Source organism: Hemicordylus capensis, chromosome 1, assembly GCF_027244095.1.
Source record: "Hemicordylus capensis ecotype Gifberg chromosome 1, rHemCap1.1.pri, whole genome shotgun sequence".
NCBI classification, from domain to species: domain Eukaryota; kingdom Metazoa; phylum Chordata; class Lepidosauria; order Squamata; family Cordylidae; genus Hemicordylus; species Hemicordylus capensis.
The window spans coordinates 11879438-11900801 of NC_069657.1; the positions used below are offsets into that span (position 1 = coordinate 11879438).

The 21364-nt window shown below is 45.5% G+C and overlaps 1 protein-coding gene across 8 annotated transcripts in view; it reads left to right on the forward strand.

Moving 5' to 3' along the window:
• Positions 1-21100, forward strand: part of LRRC9 (leucine rich repeat containing 9) — a 105741-nt gene extending 84641 nt beyond the window's left edge. For 7 of the 8 annotated variants that reach the window (XM_053275995.1, XM_053276175.1, XM_053276086.1 and 4 more), the window contains 5 exons: positions 260-328; positions 5937-6062; positions 14991-15174; positions 18717-18885; positions 20915-21100. In XM_053275995.1, the coding sequence (XP_053131970.1) occupies positions 260-328; positions 5937-6062; positions 14991-15174; positions 18717-18859 (522 nt within the window). In that variant the 3' untranslated portion in view covers positions 18860-18885; positions 20915-21100. Of the gene's footprint in view, positions 1-259; positions 329-5936; positions 6063-14990; positions 15175-18716; positions 18886-20914 lie in introns of those variants that run through there. The other variant, XM_053276523.1, reaches the window with a different exon arrangement.
• The last annotated feature ends 264 nt before the right edge of the window (positions 21101-21364 follow it).

Below are 21364 nucleotides of genomic sequence, written 5' to 3' on the forward strand. Positions count from 1 at the left end.
GATGCCCAAGCTTCTGTGGTGTCCTCTGGGTTTGTGTTGGTAAGGCACTCTAGTGTCCTAAAGCAGTTTCATCAGTGCATTCCTCATATCCCTTAGCCCACAAATAAATTTAAAAATGTAAATAAAATTGGCCCTAAGGACTCCATCACCGAGCTGAATGAAGGTCCTTGCCTATGACTATTAGCCTTTTGCTATGTTTTTTTTAATACTCTTTATATATAATTTATATGAGTTATATAACTTTTTAATCATGGGACAGGATCTAGGAGAACTGGAAAAACTTGACTGCCTCCCTTGCCTTAAAGAGCTCTCGATATATGGAAATCCAGTGAGTAGACTATTTTGCACAGTTACATACATTAAGCCTTTGTTTACCTCTGCCTCATTCACTAATTATTCATAATCTCTCCCTAATTAGTAAGTGCTATGCAGTATGCCTCGTTAAGACTGAAGTGCTGACAATGATGGCTTTCAGTGCCTGACATCTTGCGGTGGAATGATCTTAACTTGCTGCTGCTCTACTTAATGGCATCTGGCATATTTTTGTGTGTGTATGTATGTGTGTTGGGGTTTCTTCCGTATCCTGAAACAGCTCACATCTTGGACAGTCAACAAATGTTCAAAATAGCTTAAAAGCGTTTCCGCTTGCTGCAGTTATCGACATACTGGTAATTTCCAGATTAGATTACCTCAGTGTCCTATGCGTGGGGATGCCTTCTTTGAAGACCGTGGCAGGAGCAAAATCTTAAAAACTGCCACCCCTCCCCATGCGACAGCCACAATCTGGATCTCTCCTCCCATTTGTTTGTTTGTTTGTTTGTGTGTGTTTGTTTGTTTGTGTTTGTTTGTTTGTTTGTGTGTGTGTGTGTGTGTGTTTGTTTGTTTGTTTGTTTGTTTATTGTCCCGCCCCCATTCATATTATTATAGCAATAGCAATAGCACTTACATTTATATACCGCTCTATAGCCGGAGCTCTCTAAGCGGTTTACAATGATTTTAGCATATTGCCCCCAACATTCTGGGTACTCATTTTACCGACCTTTATCTGCTAATTAGAGAATAAAAAGCGCATCAGTGCCAAATGCAATATCAACCTGCTGTGGAGTTGACCCTAAAAATGAGCCTTTGGGCAGGTAAGAACCGATTTTAATTCAAGGAGGAAAAAATGAGCCTCACCTGTCAGAGGTCTGAGAAAGACTGATCGATTTTGATCTGTGAGACTCGGGTTAAAATTCTGACCTGGAGGTTGACAGAGCCCAGTTTGTTTTGTTTTGTTTTTGTTTTATTTTATTTTATTTTATTTCCGTACTGCCCTTCCAAAAATGGCTCAGGGCAGTTTACATTAAAATTTGACCTTTGGGGCATGCCATGAACCAGTTTGTGGTGCTTGTTGCATTTTTGGTGGTTAGCTCTTATCGTATCTTCAGTATGCATGTCCGGTCAGTGTGCCTTTGGGAAGTAGGATCATAGCTACTGGTCTTGCCCCATCCCCACCCCTCCTGCCCCCCAGTGATCAAGAACTATGTGCAACCAGGGTGTTCTGGGTTACTTTGAAAACTAGGACCCTACCAGTGTTCTCTGTAACAGGGATTCCTAGATGTTGTTGACTACAACTCCCATTATTCCCAGTTGTCATGGCCTTTGGCAGAGGATTATGGGAGTTGCAGTCAGCAGCATCTGGGAATCCCTGCTATAGGGAACACTGGTCCCTACAACTGTATACTGTATACGTTGCCTTCCGCGGAGTCCAGCTCTTGCTCCATCTAGCTCAGTATTATCTACAGCTGCTGTAGTCCAACAACATCTGGGGAGCCAAGGTTGAGAACAGTCTTCACCTGCTAACTGAGCAAAGAGGCACCTTTCTAAAGTGGCGCTTCTCTTTATTGAGCAGGGGGAGAGCAACTGGCCCTATCCATCCTCAGCACAGCATCCCTCCAGTGGCTGTTGCTGCTGTCTATCTTATGTTTCTTTTTCAGTTGTGAGCCCTTTGGGGACAGGGATCCATCTTGTCATATTTATTTATTTATTTCTCTATGTTAACTGCTTTGGAAACTTCAACAAAAGTGGTTTATAAATATTTGTTGTTGTCTGCTGACGGGCAGTGGCTTTCCAGGGTTTCAGGCAGGGGTCTTTCCCAGCTTTCCCTGAAGATGCTAAGTACTGGACCTGGGGCTTTTTCATGCAAAGCACATGTTAAATCACAAAGATGCAGCCTCCCCACAAGGGTTACTGGATGCCCTGGGGCAGGAGCCGCAGGACCAGTCCCTCTCCACGTGCTGTGAACAGAACTGTTGCTCGCTCGCATGCTTCCGTGACAGGCCTGAATGACTGCTGTTCAGCTTAGCATGGGCTCACTCAGGCGCATAGCCAGCCGAATGGTGGCCTGGGTCCGGCCCCACCCAGCGGCCCGATGTCCTGTGCACGTGACATCATGTGCACGGGGCATGGCTTGGGCTCCAGAAGAGCCCTGAGATAACTCCCCCACCCACCCACGCCCAGTCTCCAGAGAGCCCCGTCTTTTCTCTCCTGTCTTTTTCAGGCAGTGTTTGCTCCCTCCAGCGAGGGAAAGAAAAGGAAATAGATGCTGTCAGGCAGCAAGCACTGCCTGAAGTGACAGGGCGAGAGTTTGCTCGGACTGTCCGGAACTTGAGGCCACGCCCCCTTTTGTGTGGTCACATGCAAAGGGAGCATGGCCTCGAGCTCTGGAGAGCCCGAGCGAGTTCTCCCCTCTCATTTCAGGCAGCGCTTGCTGCTTGAAAAGGACAGAGGCGAACTCTCTCGGGGTTTTCCGAAACCCGGGCGTGGGCGGGGGGAGTTCGCTTGGGGCTTTTCCAGAGCCTAAGCCACGCCTCACTGTAGGCTTTGGTGGCCCTTTCCATTGGTGGCCCGGATTCTTTGAACCCATTCTCACAGTGGTGACTCCTCCCCTGGGCTCACTGGTGAGATTCCGTGCTCATGGAGACAACGAGTTTGCCGACAAGTCTAGCAGACTTCACAGCCCACTTTCAAAAGTTCCCCCGGCTCGTAATGTCAATTGGCCCTCTTTCCCTCTGTTGGCCAGCTGTCTAATTGGAATGGCAGTGATAACATCATTTTTCTAAGCCACTTTTTGCCTTTCAAAAATGCGTTGGGAATTATTAATTTTTCTCTTTCTTGCAGGACAGGTTTTGTGTGTCTGTGCATCAGCACAGGCAACTATCAAATATTAATGTCTCGTTGCTGTTTTTCTCTGCAGTGTTTTCTGGGAAAGAATACATAAGTAAACCTAACATTCCTTTCTGCCTGTAACCCTCCCTGGAGCAAAGCACTTTATTGGTATTCCTTGAAGGAAGGCAGTTGGCAATCTCTGCTTACCATGATTTCCAGACAAGACAGTGGTTTTCGTGGTCAGAAGAACAGACCCAGTAATTGTTGGAAGTGAAGGACTATGCGCTATCTCTTGTCTCAATGACAGTGGAGGACGGACTAGTGAGTCAGAGGGCTAGAGGGTCAAGACACTGGTCATCCCTCCTCTACTGCTCTGACCCTATCCCTTCGGAATGTAGATTGCTACTCTCAGGGACACTTCCTTCCTGCCTGCCTTGTCACTTCCTCTCCCTCTTTTCTTCCTGTTTCTTCTACCTTGCAACATGCAAGCTCCTCTCCCCTGCACCATGTGTGCAGAGATGCAGAATCCATCTGCATCCAGCTAGCTAGCTAGATTAGAGATCCTAACTCCTCACTTTCCTAGCTAGAATGGAGTTCTCTAATAAAAATTGCTTATAATGATTTGAAACTATGAACTGGCTCCAAGTTCCTTTACTCTCAGCATACACGCATGCCTACCTAAATTCTGCTGTGTTGTGCCTCTGTGCACTCTGCTATAATGAAAAAGGGTTTATCCTACCAGAGAGAATTCCCAACAGTAATTGCAGATCAGCCTTTTCTGGACAGGGCTGCACTCCCCTTGAAAGGTCAGATTTGACATTTGGGAGTGCTCCTGGACCCAGTTGTGCTTCTGGATGATCAGGGGCATTTGCCCAGTTTCAGTTGTGCAGTAACTGCTGTTTTTTTCTCAGGCTGACCTGACCATGACAACCCACGTCCTTGTCACCTTGCGGTTAGACTACTTTAACACACGCTATGTAGGGCTGCCCTTGAAGACCCTTCAGATGCTACAACTGGTGCCGAATATAGCAGTGATTGTTTTGATGAGCACTAAGGTTACTGGCTGAAACCTTGGAGTGTATTGCTATATAGCATATCTTATTATATCAATAAAATATGCTGTAGCAATACCAGGAAGCTTCCAGGTGCAATTCAAGTTGTTGGTTACGATCTTTAAAGTCCTAAACATCTCAGGACCAAGATACCTGCCTTGTCCCACATTAATCTGTCCAGCCCATAAGATCTTTTAAGGACTCCATTCACTATTGGAGGTGATATTGGTGACAACGTGACAACATGCCTCCTCTGTAGCTGTTCCCATTCTGTGGGGCTTCCTCCTGAGGTGCGGCTGGCACACTCCCTACCTATATTTAATTGAAGGCTAAAAACCTTTCTGTTTACACTTACGCTTTTAAATGCCTGTTTTCGTGTGTATTTCTAAACACTTTTCCGGTGCTGTGATATGATTCATGGAGAATAGCTGGTCTTGTGGTAGCAAGCACGACTTGACCCCTTTGCTAAGCAGCATCCATCTTGGTTTGCATTTGGATGAGAGACTACTAAACCCCTGCTAACTGAGCAAAGATACTTCTTTTAAAGTGGTGATTCTCTTATATTTAGCAGGGGGAGAGCAACTGGCCCTATCCAACCCCAGCACAGCATCCCTCCCGTGGCTGTTGCAGGTGTCCACCTTTATGTTTCTTTTTAGATTGTGATCCCTTTGGGGACAGCAGTCATCTTTATGTATTACTTATTTTTCTCTGTAAACTGCTTTAAGAACTTGGGTTGAAGAGCGGTGTATAAATATTTGTAGTAGTTATAGTACATGTGAATGCTATAAGATATTCCTCTCGGGATAGGACCATGGATCATTGGAAGAGCATCTGCTTTGCTTGCAGAAGGTCCCAGGTTCACTCGCTGGCAGCATCTGCAGGTAGGGCTGGGAGAGGCTTCTGCCTTAAACCTTGGAGAGATGCAGCCAGCCAGGGTACTGAGCTAGATGGACCAATGGTCTGACTTGGTATAAGGCAGCTTCCTATGTCCCTATGTAATTTATTAATATGTGTTTTTCTCTCTTTCTTCTTGACTTTTGTTTTTTTACCCTGGATGACTTTAAGAGGGGCTTAGACAAATTCATGGAGGTCAGGTCTATCAATGGCTACTGGTTTGGTGGCTATGGGCCACCTCCAGCCTCAGAGGGACAATGCCTCTGAATACCAGTTGCAGGGGAGCAACAGCAAGACAGAGGGCATGCCCTCACCTTTTGCCTGTGGGCTTCTCAGAGGTATCTGGTGAGGCACTGTGTGAAACAGGATGCTGGACTAGGTAGGCCTTGAGCCATATCCGAGGCACCTTTTAACATGGCGGTTCTCTTTATTTAGCAGGGGGAGAGTAACTGGCCCTATCCACCCCCAGCACAGTACCCCTCCAGTGACTGTTGCTGGTGTCTATCTTACGTTTCTCTTTAGAATGTGATCCCTTTGGGGAGAGGGAACCATTTTATTTGCTTGTTATTCCTCTGTGTAAACCTCCCTGAACCATTTTTGGAAGGGCGGTATAGAAATTGAATAAATAATAAATAATGATATCCGGCAGGGCTGCTCTTATGTTCTTATGCTTTAATTATTTTGAATTTGATATGGTTTTGATTTTAATTGCTATATTGTTAATTGCTTTGAATTCTCATTGGGAAAACCAAGCAGGTTCTCAATGTTTAAATAAACAGTGATAGCCAGTGCTATCTATGCCTGGATTAACACCTGGTCCCTCTTTTCCTTCACACCCCCAAGGTCTCCCGCAAGATTTACCACCGGCCGCTGCTTGTCTTCCGCTTGCCTAACCTTCAGGTGCTGGATGGAGTGATGGTCACCTCAGAAGAGAGGGCAAGGGCTGAAGTCCATTTGCTAGAACAGCAAGTAAAGTACAGTTATTATACTTAAGATCTATTTAGGCCTCCTGCCCTTTGGGAGGGCCAAGACAAGATCCCTGTGGTCCTGCCTACACAGACATTGCCAATCGGTGTGTTGTCTTCTGTTCCTTCCTTTTCATTTAAGCCCAGTATGCCTGTTGATACGCATTTCATGAGCAGCCATGTTTTATCAGCATCTGTGACAGTTCTGCAAGGAGCGCGGTTTAGTTCCACTCAGTGGCACTGCTCTCTTGAGCTGCTCCACATCCCAAGCTTGGCGTATCCCATCCCCATCCCTGGGTGCCTGTTACCTGCTTGGAATGATCAACTTGGTACACCTGTAGAATTCCTCGACCGAAATAATGGTTTCTGACAGTACTGCAGCATAGCTGACAACGTCAGCACGCTCCTTTTTACCTTCCTGCAGCACCAAATGACTTTGAATGAAGAACTGCAACTCACTTTTTATTCTGGGGGAAGGTGCCCCACTCCCAGAGGCATCCAAATTAGTCTCTGCTGAGCTGAACTGGTCGATAGCAGGGGAGAGAGATGACTGGGAGCAAATTGTATAGAGCTGAGCGAGAAAGAGTTAGGAAGAAGTCGAGTGGTAGGATAGCTTATGAGATTGGATGAGCGAGGTTTTGCTGTTTATTTTCATAGTGCCATCCATCTGCATGACACTTTCCAGGGTACAAGAGGAAAGGTCTCTGCCCCTCTGTCATGGCTCAGATCACAAGTGACAGAGCATTGATCCTGAGGGAAGAGACAGGCAGGTCTCCAGCACCGACATCAACTGCTGAAGTGCAGGATCCAGGCCCAGCAGCGAGGACTGAGCAATGAAGAGCCCTGGGAACCTGAACCTAGATCCTTAGAGATGGTCCCCCTTGAACCAATCTCACCCAAGGGATCGAACCCAGACCTACTGTTTCAGGAACTCTCATCCTTCAGTGCCCATGGGGTGATCACACTGGAACTCCATAAATGCAAAAGAACCTGGATTAGAATAAGATTTTGTAAGGGACTTGCACTCAATGAGAATGGCCCATATCATCAGCTCTAACTATCCTCATGAGCTGCTTGCATAGCAAAAGGAACAGGAGAAGGAAAGTAAAGCTTCCTCCACTTCCACTGCCACAACACCTGCTTTGGCTATGTAGTGGGGGATGATACTTAGCAGCCATGAAAATAAATTGGGGTTGGGGGTTGAAAATGGAGATGGGATAGAGTCAAAATGGAAGGATGGAGATCTGAGTCAGAGAAGAATTTTCAGTACCACAAATCCAGCCTCTTCTTTGAGGTGAGAATTATGAGCTGTCCAGATTTGTATTTCCAAGTCTCAAAAGACGACATTTCAGCACCGGTTTTTATTTTAAGTGCAGAGTACGCTTTGCTCTGAGAAGAAGGCAGTTACCTGATGTATATACATGCAGATGTAACTTGATGTAAGAAAGATTGTGTTGCATTTTCACAGCTCTTTAAGATCTGGGCACTTTACTTAGTTAGACCCCGATCCTGGGCTAGTTCATATCAGAACTTGCTTTGCCTGTGATGTTCCTTCAGCCCTGATCCCACATACTGACACTACATAAGGTCTTTGCTATGTTTACAACAGTTGAGGAAGCACCATCTCTTTGTAGCGCCAGCTCCTCAGCGGGTTACTACGCAAAAACGAACACAATTTTGCCTCTTGGTGCTGCAGTGCTTTGTATACAAGACTTCTAAGTGCTTGTGCATTGAGTCACTGCACGATGTAAATGCTTTATTTCCAAACTGACCTGTGCTTTCATACGTTGGACATCACTTAAAAATAAAAAACATGGCCACATTAGTGCACCTGGGGGAAGCGTGTTAAGGCTCCCCTCTCTTTAGACGGATCTCTGTTTCTCAGAAAGCTTCAGTGAAGATGTTCTACCTCATTAGCTGGAACAGAACTGAGGCATTATCTCGTTAGGCCACTGAAGTGGAACAACAAACGATTTCTCGGTTTTCTCTGTGACATCCAAGCTGTTCTTCTCTAAGTGCTTGTTAGAAAGTTAAGAAGCAAGATAATATCATTTCTTTTTTTTTCTTTTTAAAAATGCTTTTGCAATTCACAAGAAATTTCACACAAAACAAAGTAACTTAATTAGCACTTTGTTTATTACCAACACTTATCTAAGACAGCACAGACACATTTTGGTACCAGAAGCAGAACAACCAAATGTTACCCCTGGGGGGAGGGTAATAACATTATAATAAACTTAATAATGTACAATTTACTGCCTTGATAGTTGTTTCCCAAATGTGTAGCCTTGATAGTGGTTCCATGATAGTGGTTCCCCCAAATGTGTAGGTAGGTTGCCACGCCCTGCCTAACAGTAAGGCTGGGCCTCGATGCCATCTTTCCTTTGTTTCCAATTGAGCACTGGATGGATATGGTTAGCATTTCCTAAATATTTGCCTTTGGGGCTGCTTGATGCTTTCATGAGGTGTGGACACCCCTAAGGCCCATTCACACGTGGTATTAAAATGTGTTAAATAAATAAACAAACATCCAAAGAAGCGAAGGCTCTAGTTTTGTGGAAGGAACGCACAGGAAGTGCGTTCCAAATTCCGGGGGCTACCCTAGCAAAGGCTTGGTTTCAAGTTGCCACCTATTGGGTCAGTGGCAACCCCAACTGGGCCTTCCCAGATTATCTTAATAGGCGGCAGGGTTTGTGAAGAAGAAGGCATTCTCTTAAATACCTTTGACCTCAGCTATTCAGGGCTTAATAGATAATAACCAGCACTTTGTATTTCATCCTGAAACTTATTGGCAGCCAGTGTAGTTCTTTTAAAATGGATGTAATATGATCTCTTTGGGTAACCCCAGAGACCAGACTGGCTGCTGCATTATGTACCAATGGCAGTTTCCGGACTACGTACAAAGGCAGCCAAACATAGAACTCATTGCAGTAGTCAAGTCTGGATGCTGCCAGCATATGCAGCACTGTTTTAAGGACGTTTATCTCCAGAAATGGACAATAAATTTTAAAATGTCAGCAAGCAATGTGTGAACCATTTGTCACCATACCACTGAAGACAATGCAGGAATAGTGGGTTTACAAACAGACATCATTTTTTATTTAATTTTAAAAGAGGATTATGCTCCAGTTCATAATCTTCCTGACTTTTTTAGTTGGTGGTGGTGGTGGTGCTATTTAAGTGGGGTTTACTATTTTTAGAACTCAGTCATCCTGAGATTTCATGGTGAAACCTGCCCCCCAAGATGTCAGAGCATGATGGGAATTTTAGTTTCTGAGGTGAGCAACATTAAAGCAAACCAAACATAATGAGAATCATGAGGAAGCCTCACAAGAAAAAGCAGAATATGGTGGGAAATGCATTTTTACAGTGAACCCTGAAGCAAATGTATAGCCCCTAGATCTTGCATTGAGATCTTGAGAGAAAGGAGAGGGAAAAGCCTGATGTCAGTTGTAGTTTACACCCTGTACTGAATCGATAAAGTGAGAAAAATTGAGCCAAGTCAAATTTCATCTGACTTGAGAAATTTGGAAACATGGGTGAGCATTCTGTAAACAATACATTGTCACACCATTGGAATATTTATTTTTATTTTTACACTTATATCCCACTTTTCTTCGGAGGAGCTCAGAGTGCATGGTTATTTTTATCCTCACAACAACCCTGTAAGGTACATTAGGCTGAGAGATACATGGCTGGCCCAGAGTCACCCAGTGAGTTTCATGGTTGAATGGGGATTTGAACTCGGGTCTCCTCCCCGGTCCTAGTTCAACACTCTAACCACTACACTATGCTGGGGCAGATGCACCATTTCCCCTGGACTTCTGGGCAAAAGTCTGATCCCCCGCAGGCTTTGGGGCTCCCAAATTCCCTCCTGGGTGCAGAGGAGTGGTGGGTCACTGCTAGGTTTTGCAGTGCAGGATTGTCCATGCAAAATTTGGTATCTGCAGGTCAGTGGGAAGTATTTTATTCAGAATTTATTCTAAAAATACAGAGAGAGAAAAGTTCCAACCTTTCCCTATTGTAGTGTGAGCTAATTTAAGTGGCAGGATTGAATCTGTGTTTGCCACTGCTTTTTAAATGTTGACAGAAACAATGATGGTAAATGTCACAAAAAATTGGGGATTGCAATATTATTGTTTATTATTATTATTATTATTATTATTTACATTTTATATCCCACTCTTCCTCCAAGGAGCCCAGAGCGATGTACTACATACTTATGTTTCTCCTCACAATAACCTTGTGAAGTAGGTTAGGCTGAGAGAGAAGTGAGTGGCCCAGAGTCACCCAGCAAGTCTCATGGCTGAATGGGGATTTGAACTCGGGTCTCCTCCCCGGTCCTAATCCAGCACTCTAACCACTACACCACACTGGCTCACGGTGTGAGGTACATGGTACTTGTGGTATGATCTAATGGTATCATACAATATATAATGGTATGATATAAGTTTCAAGGCAATAGACTGTGTTATTGGTGCAAAAACAAGAAACAAATGTCTTCAGAGACCTTGCTTGCTACTCTTTGTTTATTCTACAGGTGCATTCATAATCTCTAAATATGCATATCCACGTGGGGCTTCAGAAACTAAAACTAAATTAGTAGGGTTCTGCACGAGCTGGTTCGGCACTCCTTAAGGCAGGGCCGATCTGGCTTGGACACCTGCAGTAGAACTGGTTCGGTGGGGCAGAGAGCAGTTTATTTAAAATGCTTAATTCTGACTGGATTGCACCCTTTTGGGGGCGTTCTGGCGCCACTGTGAAGGAAGAGAAATGATGCTTGAACTTTCTTAGAACCAGTTCATTCATTTCTTATTTTAAAATGCAATTTATTTTTTGAAAAACAAGGCTCTTTTTTGCCAACATGATTTTAAAATGGGGTAGATCATTGCGACAAATTCTGAGCATAGTGTTTCCTTCCTTCCTTCCTTCCTTCCTTCCTTCCTTCCTTCCTTCCTTCCTTGTTATGTTGTGGAACTCCTTCCAGCAAGAGGTCTGAGCGGCCCCTCACTTCTCTCAAAGACAATTAAAGACTTTTGTTTTCAGAAGGCCTTCTCACTTTGATTCTCCTCACAGCGTGTTTTAAATTTTTCTTCTAATTGGTGGTTTTATTGTTTCTAATTTTTATTGGGGTTTTGGTACCTTGTTAGGGTTTTATTTTTGCTTCTTTAAGCCACTTTGAGTTGTTATGATAAACCAAGGAAGAAATTCATTAAATAAGTATCAAATAAGCCTCCGTATCAACAACAAATTTGTCCTCCACAAAAACATATACCTTGCTGTATCTATAGATTGAATGTGGCTTACAAGTCACATATAAAATATTCTGAATAATTCCAAGATATTCAGAATGTCTGAATACAATCACAACTATTTATTTGAACAACTTCTTGGAACAAAGGAGCTATTCATATGACCAGGCGGGTGGGGGGAGGCTGCACAGTCCTTACCTCCCCTGCCCTGCCCAGACAAGCGGACAATCCCTGCTGGGAGCACTAACCTCACTCCCACACAACCTGATCTCCGGAGGCCGAGACTATGTCTCCTAGCCTCCGGGTATCCCACAGTGCACTGAGTGTGGTACCTTGGGGGATTCCCACAGGAGATGGGCACTTTAGGTGCTCCTCAGGCTATTGTATGTAGCCCGAAGAGACACACAATCCCGGAGATAGCATGAGCTGGTGCCATTAAACCAGGCTAAAAAGTTGGGCTAGGTGGCACTGCCCCACCGGGATCGGGCCCGATCCCAGCAGTTCTCACGTGCAACCTAACCCAGGCTGAGCTTCTCTAGCCTGCTTTGGGTTGTGTGTGAGAACAGCCTCAAATTGTGGGTGAAGCAGGATGTGCCTGGTAAGGTAGGACTTGCTGGACAGAACATTCCATATCATTGGGGCCACAAATGAGAAGGCTCTGCTTTGGCCATTCACAGTTTAAACTCTTCTAATCTGATCAGAGGAATGTCATATAGCATGCAGATATTGCCATTCCCTATTCAGAGCAATGATTCTTAACCTTTTTGCACCTACATACCCCACCCCATGGATCCCCACCATGTTTATAGAATACATTTTCATAAGACATTACTAAAAAATAGAGAGAAAAATAAGTACTCAGGATCGTTATTGTAAGAACTTTATTCTGGCTCACCACGAAGCAAATTTAATTCAGTGTCACAAAGATTTTCCAAGGTCCACCTGGACCGACCCCATGGACCTCCAGGGGGTCCTTGGACCCCAGGTGAAAATCCTCTGGTTTAGAGAGATGTAAGTCAGATGCTGAGACTTGACAGAGATGCTGTAGAATGGTGGTGCTCAAGCTGTGTCTCAAGGAACTCTTATCAGGAGATTCCTCAATTAATGGTGACTCAGAATAGATTCTGAATGACACCTTGTCCAGCGTTATTGATCTAAAATCAGTTATTGATCTTCCCTTGCATCGTGTATCCGCACCAGGAGAGGTGTGTGCCCAGTTTGGTCAGGGAGATCATAAGGCATAACAGACCTCTCTGGCATCTAGTGCAAATTGAGAGTGCACCCTGGAATGCGCCCCAGAATCCTCTGCAAATGTATGCTCATTTCATAACACACCAGCCAGGGCATAGTGTCTACTGGGCAAAGGAGGGACAAGTGTCCTTTGGCCAAGGGGTCTGGAGGCCACCAATGCACCCCCTTCCCCAGAGATACCACCTTGCTCTGCTCCCACACCCAGCTGGCAAATAAACTGCTTGCCAGGGGGGAGTGCAGTGTCCAGCTCCTCGTCTGCTCCCAGCTGGCACAGCAAATGAAAGGCCAGCTGGGAATGGACATGGGCCACCTGTCTGCCCTTCCTGCTCCTGGCCACGCCCCCGCATTGCTGTGCATGTGAGTCCAGTGTAGGGGGTGTGGCTAGTATGCGTGTGGGCAGGCACAGCCGTGGAGCGGGTGGGAGGGGTGCCGGTGGCAGCCTGTGCTTGGCAGCTGAAACTAGCCAATGTGGAAAACATCCGCTAGGGATGGAGGCTTGAAAACCACTGACACGAAGAATCTGTGGCAAACTCCGCCTCAAACATCTCGGAGCCAAACGGGATGTGATACCAAACCTCCACCTGCCACTGAAAATGGCATTGTGCACTTCCTTAGCGGAGGGTCCAGAGCTCAGTGAGCAGAGCAGAGCCTTTGCAAGCAGAAGGTCCCAGTTGCCATCCCTGGCACCTCCAGGCAGCACCCTGTCTAAAACCCAGGAGAGTTGCTGGCAGTCAGTGTAGAGAGAAGAGCTCAGCGAGATGGGCAGGTGGCCTGACTTGGGCTTCCTAGCCACCCTTCATAACCCCTGGCAGAACTTAATCCCATTCCTGACATCACAGGCATTTCTGTGTTTTCCTGAACTGCTGCAGCAGCCAATGGTGCGAAGGAGGGCAAACCCGGTTCATTGTGACATCACACCACAGGACAAGCTCTGTGACAGGGCTGCTCAACCCTCCAGCTGTTTTTGGAGCACAGTTTTCATTAACCCCAGCCACAGTGGCCAGTAGTCAGGTATGAGGGGAGTTGTAGTCATAAGAACATAAGCCCTGCTAGATCAGGCCCAAGGCAGCTCATCTAGTCCAGCATCCTGTTTCGCACAGTGGCCCACCGGATGCCACTGGAAGCCTACAGGCAGGAGTTGAGGGCATGCCCTCTCTCCTGCTGTTACTCCCTCACAACTGGTATTCAGAGGCATCCTGCCTTTGAGGCTGGAGGTGGCCTACAGCCCTCCAACTAGTAGCTGTTGATAGACTTGTCCTCCATGAAGTTATCCAAACCCCTCTTAAAGCCATCCAGGTTGTTGGCTGCAACCACATCTTGTGGCAGAGAATTCCACATGTAGATTATGCGTCGTGTGAAAAAGTACTTCTGGTTGTTGGATCTAAATTTCTTGGCAACCAGCATCTGTAGGAGGGCCAAAGTGGTACAGCCCTGCTCTGTGAGCTGCTATGGAGGAAGAGGCAGGAGCGAGACACACAGCTGCCATTTCCCATGATATTTTAGCGTCCTGTCTAGTTTGGCTCTTTGGGCCAGGACTGCACAACGTCAGCCCTCCAGCTGCTGTTGGACTACAACTCCCATCATCCCTGACTCTTGGGCACTGTGGCTGAGGGTGATGGGAGCTGTAGTCCAACAACAACTGGAGGGGCTGAAGTTGTGGAGCCCTGTTTAGGCAGAAGCTGCTCTTCTTGGGCCCAAGCCTAAGTTTATTGACGTGTTTCGGACTGCAACTCCCAGCATCCCCAGCCTCTGGCCTCTGTAGCCAGGGATCGAGGACGCTGTAGTTCACAAACAAGTTGCCCAGGAGTGATGGTAGCCACTCCCGAGGCTATTTCTATTTCTTTACAGTCTTTCCAAGACTCAGAGATGAACATAAGAACAGCCCTGCTGGATCAGCCCCAAGGCAGCCCATCTAGTCCAGCATCCTGTTTCACACAGTGGTCCACCAGATGCCACTGGAAACCACAGGTAGGAGTTGAGGGCATGCCCTCTCTCCTGCTGTTGCTCCCCTGCTACTGGTACTCAGAGGCATCCTGCCTCCAAGGCTGGAGGTGGCCTATAGCCCTCTGACTAGAAGCCCTTGATAGACTTCTCCTCCATGAAGTTATCCAATCAACCCCTTCTTAAAGCCATCCAGGTTGTTGGCTGTCACCACATCTTGTGGCAGAGAATTCCTCAAGATGATTATGCGTTGTGTGAAAAAGTACTTCCATTTGTTGGTCCGAGATTTCCTGGCAATCAATTTCATGGGGTGACCCCTGGTTCTAGTGTTATGGGAGAAGGAGAAGAGTTTCTCTCTATCCACTTTCTCCACACCATGCATGATTTTATAGACCTCTTATTATGTCTCCCCGCAGTTGTCTTTTTTCTAAACTAAAAAGCCCCAGGTGTTGTAATGAGACTCACTTATTCCCTCTTATCTCATGTAGGCCTTTCCTCTTGCTAATTCTCCAATAGACTGTGGATTTCCCGGACTGCAGAATACTTTCTCCAAACCCTGTGTCATGAGGGTCGCCAGCATGGGCCTGACTGCAGGTCTCAGCCACTTCTGTGGGGCTGACTTTGTCTTTCCTCATCCAGCTGATGAACCTGTCGGGAGTGAGGCTAACAAAAGTGAGTATATAAGCTGACCGCGGTGCCCTTTTTAATTGCTTGCTCAATATTGGAGTCTTTGCCCTGATCCACCCTTAACACCGCCTAGAGATGTACATATCAGGTGGTTTAAAAATATGATAAATAAATAATAAACTCTGGTGGTGCTGTTGAGCTCTTTTGGATTATGCCATGGGGAGCCCCCAGGAGAGCAACCAGCCTTAGGGGGTGGTAGATGGTGATCTGATGCAAACTCCTCATTTGAGCTGGTTTGGGTCTGAATGGGTGTGTTTAAGGGTCCCCCAGCCATGTTTAAAGGAGAGCTGGTCTTGTGGTAGCAAGCATGACTTGTCCCCTTAGCTAAGCAGGGTCTACCCTGGTTGCATATGAATGGGAGACTAGAAGTGTGAGCATTGTAAGATATTCCCTTCAGGGGATGGAGCCACTCTGGGAAGAGCATCTAAAGGTTCCACATTCCCTCCCTGGAAGCATCTCCAAGATAGGGCTGAGAGAGAGACTCCTGCCTGCAACCTTGAGAAGCCACTGCCAGTCTGTGAAGACAATACTGAGCTAGATAGACCAATGGTCTGACTCAGTATATGGCAACTTCCTATGTTCCTATGCGTGTACCTCTTCTGTTGCAAACCTTACACACACACACACACACACACACACACACACACACACACACAGTTACAATTATGAGACGGGCTACTCCAGTCACTGGCTTATGTTCAGACCAAGCTGCTTATGAGTATTCTCATTAAAATTAATGGGACAAGTACTGGTCCCCCATGTTGGAAACCCCTGCGTTAGATGAAATATAAAAAGAGAGCACAACTTTCATTCACTGAGCTGTGAACCTCTTGATAGATGCAGAATAGTGAATTGAATCCTGGTTTATGCTCTTCCCAGTGGCTGACCAGTCTGGCTTCTGCCACTGCTTCTTCCGGGGAACAAACTGCTTCAAAGCCAGTTGTCTGAGAAAGGAGAAGGTTGCTTACTTTGTTTGTTTGATTCATGTAAATTTCACTCATTCTCCAAGGAGCTCAGGGCAGGATACATGTTTCTCCCCCACCCTGTCCTCAATTTAATCCTCTCAACAACCCTGTAAGGTGGGTTAGGCTAAGAAAAGGCGTGACTGGCCCAAGGTCATGCAACGAACTTCATGGCTAACTGGGGATCTGCTTGAGTGTTTGTCCCAATCCTTCCTTCCTTCCTTCCTTCCTTCCTTCCTTCCTTCCTGAGCCATAGCTCATTGGAAGGGCATCAGCATGCTTAGAACATCCCTGCTGGATCAGGCCCAAGGAAGCCCATCTAGTCCAGCATCCTGTTTCGCACCGTGGCCCACCAGATGCAACTGGGAACCTACAGGCAGGAGTTGAAGGCACGCCCTCTCTCCTGCTGTGACTCCCCTGCAACTGGTATTCAGAGATGCATGCAGAAGGTTCCAGGTAGAACCTGAGACTCCTGTCCCAGAAAGACTGAAACCATGGAAAGCTGCTGCCAGCCAGTGTGGACATTACTGAGCTTGATGGAACAAGAGTCTGACTTGGTATAAAGCAGCTTCCTGTGCTCCTTTTGTTCACATATGCCACCTAATGGCGCAGTGGGGAAGTGCTTGACTAACAAGCGGAAGGTTGCAGGTTCGAATCCCCACTGGTACTATATCGGGCAGCAGTGATATAGGAAGATGTTGAAAGGCATCATCTCATACTGCACGAGAGAAGGCAGTGGTTAAACCCCTCCTGTGTTCTACCAAAAGAAAACCACAGTGCTCTGTGGGTGCCAGGAGTCGAAATCGACTTGACGACACACTGTATCTTTTATACTTTATTGCAGTCATTGACCCAACAACACAAAAACAATACAGAACACAGTAAAGATAATACAAATAGTGCAAAAAAGACATAGTGACAAGGTCTTCATAATAAAATAACTCAAACCGGCTCAGACCTGATCTTAAATGCGACCACACAAAATTTGGCCACACACAGTTATAGATGCACAGCGATTGGCTAGTAAAAAGGATGTATATCCATCATCTGTTCTAACAGGGATGTTTGATAAGGGGGAGGGGGAGATAAGAGAAATAAGAAATATATCTATAAAATAAATGTTATAAAAGTACATGAGTCACAGTCTCAACACCCTGGCCACAGGGACAGATCCGGCTGATAATAGGGATTTTATGGTACCTGCCTTCCAGTACAGCAGATGGAAATGCATTAAATCATGCAAGGGAGAAGGCTCTTCTCTGGGACAGAGTAGTTAAACTCATTAAATAGTAGGCTGGTTTAGGGTACTTTGTAAAACTACCGAGAAAGTTTCTTATAGAGATTCATGCCAGATCGCTCTGATTTTCATTGTCTGCTATATGTTGTTTTATAAGCCCTTTAGCAGCATCAAGACCATAAGGCATTAGAAATTGAGGGGAGAATCTGTGTTTGCCCAACATAGCATAGAGTAGTTTACGCCAGCTGGATTGAAAGCCATCTTCCAAAACGGGGGGGGGGGGCTAGGCCTTTGGGGCAAAAAAATGATTTTGATCCAAAGGTTAAATACATCCATCCAAACCTTAGCCTCCACCCTTATTAATCCAGCCTCCAGCTGTAGAATGACATTGGGAACGCATCTAGGGGCCCAGAATAGAGCACACAAGCCTTTTGATTGGATGGTCTCCATTTGTTTAAAAGTGTATGAAGCACAAATAGCAGCACCATACAACAATTGTGAGAGCACTTTAGCCTCATAGACCTTAATTGCAGCTGGTATACAGTGGCCACCCCTGTGGAAAAAAACTTTGAAATAAAGCACTCTTCTGGGCATTAGCTGCATTAGGTGCTCACAGTGGACCCTCCAGGAACCATTTTCACTAAAAACCACTCCCAGGTATTTATAGATCCATACTTGATCAATTACCGCCCCATTAATCCGCCAGATGTGCTTCTTAGGGGTTTGTTTTTTGTTTTTAGCAAAAACCATGATCTTAGACTTTGGGCATTTATTGATAAATGCTCCTCTTTGCAGTATTGAGCTAGCCTACATAAAGCTCTTCTCATGCCAACGGATCTTTTAGATAGAATAACTGCATCATCAGCATGAAGCAAAACTGCAGTAGATTTACTGGCTAGTTTAGGAAGGTGGAAATCCGGGTTATCCATACACTCAATAAGAGCATTTATATAAAGACTGAAAAGGAGTGAGGCCTTGGGATTTCCCAAACCTCATTCGACCCACTTACCACCATACTGTGACTTATAAACCTGAAGAGTCTTTTCATTTTATTTATTTTCCTGGTTTGCAAAAAAATAAGTAAAGAGCTCAAACCTCTAGTCTGATTCAGTTAGCTTTCTATAATCTGTGTACTTTTCATACTGCTGTGAGCTAACAGTACACTGATATATTTTACTACGGCTACAGTCCTACACACACTTAACCTGGGGAGGTGGCAGCTCCTTTGAACAGAGTGTGGGACTTGCATCCAAATAGAGAAATTTAGGATTGAGTTCTTCATCTAAAAAGTTGAATTTGGAGAGTGAGTCCTGCAGTTTGACTTTCAGATAAGAAATTGAAGAATGTAGGACTGGGCATATGCAATCCTCGAAGCATTCATGCGGAAGTAGCTATGAGGCAAGCCAAAGGAGCATCAGCTACTCTTTCAAGCCATGGGACGCCACAGAGTGGCCCTCCACGGACGACATAAACCTACCATACCAGCAAGGAAAACAGGTATGCAGGCTGTCATACACTAATCTTCTTAAATCGCCTCTTTCTCTTGGCCCGGCACTCTACATTTTGGAGACTTATTGCATGTTCCTCTGCTATCTTCCAGTGCAAACGAATGGAGTGCCCAGAGATATTGTTTCATTCTATATTTTTAAGTGCCTTTCACCCATGAGTCCTTAGGCAATTTACAGTGCTCCAAAAACACTATAAAAACAGATGAAGACTAAACAAAACGATAGGTTAATGTGGGATACAAAGCAAGTGGCCTAAACCTAGCAGCTGACATGACAGGCAGTGATCCATCAAGGCAGTCGGAGGTATCTCAAGGCAGGAAGCCTTTAGGTCAGTCAGGTCAATGCCTGGCTGAGCAGTAGGTGGCAGGGAAGGGGTTAAGGTGCCTGCTGCTTCCTCAGATGCTTTCCCTGCATCCCTGGGCAGGCTGAAGAGTTTGAAATACTCCAGAAGGTCTTGCAGGCATCCAAGAGCACTTGGTACCATGGGTGGCCGCCGGGGGAGAGCAAGGGGGGCAGCCCCCCGCTCCCCAGTCCAGTCAGTATGGCTGTCGCCCTCACTGCTTCTCTCCTGCCGGGCCTTCTCCTGCGGAGGGAGGATGGTGGTGGTGCGCCTCCAGAGAAGTAAAATAAATAAATAGGAAGGAAGAGGCGGAGGCGAGGCGAGCGCACCTCCAGTGAGGGCTGTGGGATTGCACAGAAGTAAATGAATCATTATTCAGTTCAATGGGCTTCCTTTATTTTATTTATTTGTTTGTTTATTTGTTTATGTATTTATTAGATTTCTATACCGCCCTTCCAGAAAGGCTCAGGTCAGTTTACACAGAGAAATAACAAATAAATAAGATGGATCCCTGTCCCCAAAGGGCTCAGAATCTAAAAAGAAACATAGGATAGACACCAGCAACAGTCACTGGAGGTCCTGTGCTGGGGGTAGATAGGGCCGGTTACTCTCCCCCTGCTAAATAAAGAGAATCACCACGTTAAAAGGTGCCTCTTTGCCAAGTTAGCAGGGGTTTGTTCTCTCTCCCTGCCCTTTGCCTTGTAGTAAGCAAGTGGGATTGCACAGAAGTAAATGATTTGTTTCCAAGGGCTTCCTCTTCGATAAAAAGTGCATGCGAAAGGGTTGGATTCAGAACTCTGCTCAGCTGCTCTCCCCTCCCCTTCTGTGTTGACAAGCTCAAGTTATATTGGAAGCAGGCGGCGGAGGAGGGAGGTGTGGGGTTTGGGATCTGTGGGGAGGAAAGGAGGGGAAAGCCGAGATTTCTCCCTGCCTGTTTTCCTGGAGTGGAGGAAGCAAGCACGGGCGGGGGCGGGGGCAAAGAACTGTCCGTACTGCAACATGCTACAATGCATAAAATGCGGGGCAAGGCTCCCTACAATGGAAAAATACAGCTACTTTCCTGCAGCGCCTTTGCAACACTGTAGGGCAAAAACGCATCATTAAAATTCGAATCAAAGCATGGGAAATATGAATGGCACCCTACTGACAACACAGCGACACCGATGTGGGAACACGAGCAGTACAGAGGGGCACTTAGCAGTCACGTTGCAGCGTGTAATCTGGAAAACACCCACTGCAGAACCATTTTGTTGAAAAGCAGTATAGAAGTAGTAGTAGCAGAATAGTTGCCCTTCAGACTTGGTGAGCAGGGCATGGGGTAATAAGGTACTTATGGGCAATCGTGAGAAGCCGCTGTTTGTTTTTGAAATTATGTGTGTAATTGAGTATGTTAAAAATAAATACATTATTTATTATTGTTGTTATTAAAAATATGTATACCTCACCCCTTCAGTGCACTACTGCTCTTAAATAATAAAAACCATAGCTCGGACAGTGTTAATGGAGCCTACTGTGGTATCCACTTTACACATTTACCTACATCATCTGTTTAGAATCCCTGTTTGAATTATGTGTGTACTTCTGTATGTTAAAAATAAACCATTAAAACAGCTGGGGACATGTTAATGGAGCTCTGCTATTGACTTTTTAAATTTGATTTTTCTTTTCTCTCTTTCAGAAAACTGGACAATAGCATTTCTGGAATGAATTAAGTGTAAATAACTCTAAAAGCAATGGATGCTACATTCAATATTGATCTAAATTTATCCAGGTTGTCACTCCACCAGCTTGAGTTACACTGGAGAAGACTTAATTCCAATTTACATTTTATAGCTCAAATCACAGATTAAAATGAATGAACTAATTGTGTTTTATAAGGCTGGTGGAACATACCTAATTTTATGACCCAGAACAGAACATAATACCTTGGACCAAATTCCACTCTTAAAACTTTAATGACATGTCACATCTAATCATCTGATCCTCTTCGCCTGATAGGTTGTGGTTTTTTAGGGGTAAACCCCACCCACTAGAGGCTGCAGTTGAGAGCAGGAACAACATCAGAAGGCTGCTTAATCTTCTCCCTTCTAGACTCTCTGTATCTTTTCCCCCGTAGAGAGAAAAGTCC